This window comes from Pygoscelis adeliae, unplaced genomic scaffold (assembly GCF_000699105.1).
Source record: "Pygoscelis adeliae isolate BGI_AS28 unplaced genomic scaffold, ASM69910v1 Scaffold420, whole genome shotgun sequence".
Taxonomy (NCBI): Eukaryota; Metazoa; Chordata; class Aves; order Sphenisciformes; family Spheniscidae; genus Pygoscelis; species Pygoscelis adeliae.
In genome coordinates this window covers 1,119,706-1,121,007 of record NW_008823871.1, presented here as the reverse complement: position 1 = coordinate 1,121,007, position 1,302 = coordinate 1,119,706, and the positions used below count along the sequence as shown (strand labels likewise).

Here is a 1,302-nt window from a genome sequence, read left to right as displayed (position 1 = left end):
CAGGGCGAGCAAAGCCCTGCTGTGTATTTGCTTAAGGCATTTCCCATGTCCTAGAAAGCCCTGAGGGAGGAAAGGGAAGGGCACGGGACCAGCTCTGCACCTCGCAGCATCCTCCCCTCCTGCATCCCCCTTCCTGGGCGTGGGTTTGGTGCCTCGTTTCCCAGCCCCGCGCCTTTGCTAGAGCAGACATGGGTCAAAGCCGAGGGGATGTCGAAGGTGTTCCCTGCCCTGCCGGGGTCTGTCCTCTCTAAACAAACCCCAGGAATCTCGGCTGAATCCCACAGAGTTTATAAAAAGCCCTGCAGCCGCTCCCTGCCGCAGGCAGCATGTGGGAATGCTTAGGGAAGGAGGCGAAGCGACTCCCCTGCCTTATAATTATGCTGGCTCTTTGTCAGGCCTCATCAAAAGTCACCCAACTCCTAATTAGCAGCAGTTCTTGGCAGCAGGGCAGGGCAAATGGGCCCCTCCATCCCCTTGCCCCTGATAACAGCCCTATGGGCTGCACCTGGATTTGGATTTTGATGGGGCTGGGGATAAAGACCAGGTCCCAGGTGGCACTAAAAGGGGTGCACCCATCCCCCCCACACCCCCCCCCCAAAAAAAAAGGATCCTTTTAGTCCAGTTGTCAAAATGAACTGGCTCTGACCCGGGGAGGGCGATAGGGAGGGATAGCACAGAGCAGTGGGGTTGCATCCTGCACTCATCCCCTCTGTCCTTGCCCGGGGACCTGCTGGGCGATGTCTGCCTTACTGCAATGAGTTTGCAAGTCTCAGCATCCCTTGGAGGGGATGACACCTCATCTGCTTGAGCATGTCCCCACGGGGCCAATAAACTTCTTTGCTTCTTTCCCCTCGTCAGTCGCAGGAGGGGCCCTCATGGTCTGTGGCTGTTTTAGGCAGGGTGACTCTAAGGGTCGTGGAGATTATTACTTCTCCTGGCTGCGAAGAGCACGATCAGAGCGGAAAAAGTCATATTTATACTGTCCCTTTAGCACCCCCGCTGCACTACACACACGCACGCAGAAGACTCACAATGTGTGAAATGGTTTAATGATTTAAATAGTAATCGCCGAGGCTGGAGGGATGCTGTGCTCCACACAGGATAAAGGGAGTTAAAAAAAACGGGGTAACCAAAAATAATCGAGCTGCCCCAAGAAGCGTGGCTGGGAGCCGGGATCAGGCACCGTGGGGCTGGGGGTGCTGGACCAGGCAGGGGAGGGTGAGGGGAGATGCAATTGTTTGGGAGAAGCTTGTGGGGCTGTCTCCCCCCCCCCCCCCGCCCCCCCGCCTCCCCGCGGGTGGG

The 1,302-nt window shown here is 57.1% G+C and overlaps 1 protein-coding gene across 1 annotated transcript in view; it reads right to left on the bottom strand.

The window, feature by feature from the left end:
- Window positions 1-854: 854 nt before the first annotated feature.
- LOC103925386 (interferon-induced transmembrane protein 5-like) overlaps window positions 855-1,302 on the bottom strand; it is a 1,697-nt gene continuing 1,249 nt past the window's right edge. The window contains 1 exon segment of the mRNA XM_009334099.1: window positions 855-938. Within this exon segment, the coding sequence (XP_009332374.1) occupies window positions 855-938 (84 nt within the window).